A 1,884-nucleotide genomic window follows, 5' to 3' on the forward strand; every position below is an offset into this window, starting at 1 on the left:
CACCAACCCCAGAATAACTTAAAATTTGGAAGACTCGTTATAAATTCAAATGGGTTGAGGGACCAAGTTAAATATATAAAAAATATTAGGAGACAAATAGTGAAAAAAGGCCCTTGAATTAAATGGCTCGCTTGTTTGCAAAAATTGCAACTGACATACAATATTTTCTAGGACAAGCATTGAAGATTTAATCGTCAGCACATTTTCTGAATTTTTACATTTTAAAGTTAATATGCATTGTGATCTGAATTTTTTTTCGAATTGTATTCCTCTGACTTGAGCATCGGAAAAGTTTTGGCTAGGATCCAAATTTGGTATATGTGACACATTTAATTGGTTGTGACTTACAACCAAGAGACAAGCTAAGTGGACTCCTCTAACGTATATTCTTTATGTGAGAAAGTATCCAGTGAACTCGATTCATTGCATTAAATGTGCACCAAAGGAACATGCGTCCATGGATCACCGGCTTTGTGATTCGTGCACCGATCCAAAAGTTAATATCTTGTAAGGCACATTTAATATTATCAGTCAGGTCCATAGAATAATTTCTCCCCCCTATTGCCACTTGTTCCCTAACAATCAATAGATCATAAATGCGTGATAATCGTGTATTAATGGATTACTACCAAAATATGCTCCAAGCGCACCCGAACAGATATTTATCTCAACTAGGCTTCGGCAACCACAATCAATTTTTTGACCCTACAGAATCAATAGGAGAGCGATGTCCCTTAACAAACATAGCAAACATTTAGCTTGGCGGTTGCCAAAGCTAGAAATGGGCATTCATCAACTGGGAGGTCAATCATCCCACTGGCACCCTGCAGTAATGGCACTCTGTAATTGAGAAAGATGAATGAAAGACAAGCTTCCATAAAGTTTTAGCTTATAGTGTTATCATTTATATAGAACCTTATGTTTATAATAAAGATGTCATCTATGCCAATTTTTTCTTTGCTATTTAGATATTTTCATTAGATCAGAGTAGTACGCCTTGCTACCAAAATAGTGAAATACTGCACTATCAGACTTACAGGATAAGGTACAGAATAGTTTTCAAAAAATTATAATAATAGGAAACAATAGCCTAATTTCTCTATTCCATTTAACTCTTCCAAAACAAGTGTTATAGCCATTTTGGTGATTAGAAATAATCTTCAATCAATGGCAAACAAGTGTCTCATATTATGCATAATCAAGTCAGCATTTCAAGATAATCAGATGCCCAATTCGGTCTACTCGACAAGCTGACATTTTGCGACGACGACTCAAAAGGCGTCACATATCAACGACCTTAAAGGCGTTGCGTGTTGACCCCTGGCTAAGTCGACTACTTAATCATTCCACTTGGCCGACTCATAGGCCGACACCTTGCGAGGACGACTCGAAAGGCGGTACTTCTCGACCACCAGACAAGTAGAAAGGCGACGAAATGCCTCAAGCCTCAAGCCCCCTCTCGTGCGCTGGCGAGCAATCACCTCACAATAAATGCCATTAAATGCATTATGAGCGTCATCATTCTTCTGTCCCCAAGAGTCTTTATGACATATTGGACCACGTCGGCACCGTACACCCCGAATCACTTCGCATTAAATACAGAAGTGACATCTTCTCCACTCGTCGGCCGACACCTGTAAAGCTGAGGCTGACGTGGCTGTCATCCCATATTCGGCCGAAGTTATCATTCTACCCTTCTACCACTACTATAAATAGAGATACTATTTTCAATAACAGAATAAGTTATTTACTACTACTCAATGTGTTGAAGAACTATTATAGTTTATTTTTACTTCTCCACTCATGCAACTCACTGACTTGATCATCGGAGGAGCAACCGAGGAACCCAACTCTGCCCTTTTACGATTTGCTACTTGTGTAGGG

At 38.9% G+C, this 1,884-nt stretch overlaps 1 protein-coding gene across 1 annotated transcript in view; it reads right to left on the reverse strand.

The window, feature by feature from the left end:
* The window catches only part of LOC109842326 (pentatricopeptide repeat-containing protein At1g77170), a 3,796-nt gene extending 2,277 nt beyond the window's left edge, over positions 1–1,519 (reverse strand). The window contains exon 1 of the mRNA XM_020411218.1: positions 1,482–1,519. Coding sequence (XP_020266807.1) covers positions 1,482–1,519 — 38 coding nt within the window. The remainder of the gene's footprint in view (positions 1–1,481) is intronic.

This window comes from Asparagus officinalis, chromosome 5 (genome assembly GCF_001876935.1).
Source record: "Asparagus officinalis chromosome 5, Aspof.V1, whole genome shotgun sequence".
Lineage (NCBI taxonomy): Eukaryota > Viridiplantae > Streptophyta > Magnoliopsida > Asparagales > Asparagaceae > Asparagus > Asparagus officinalis.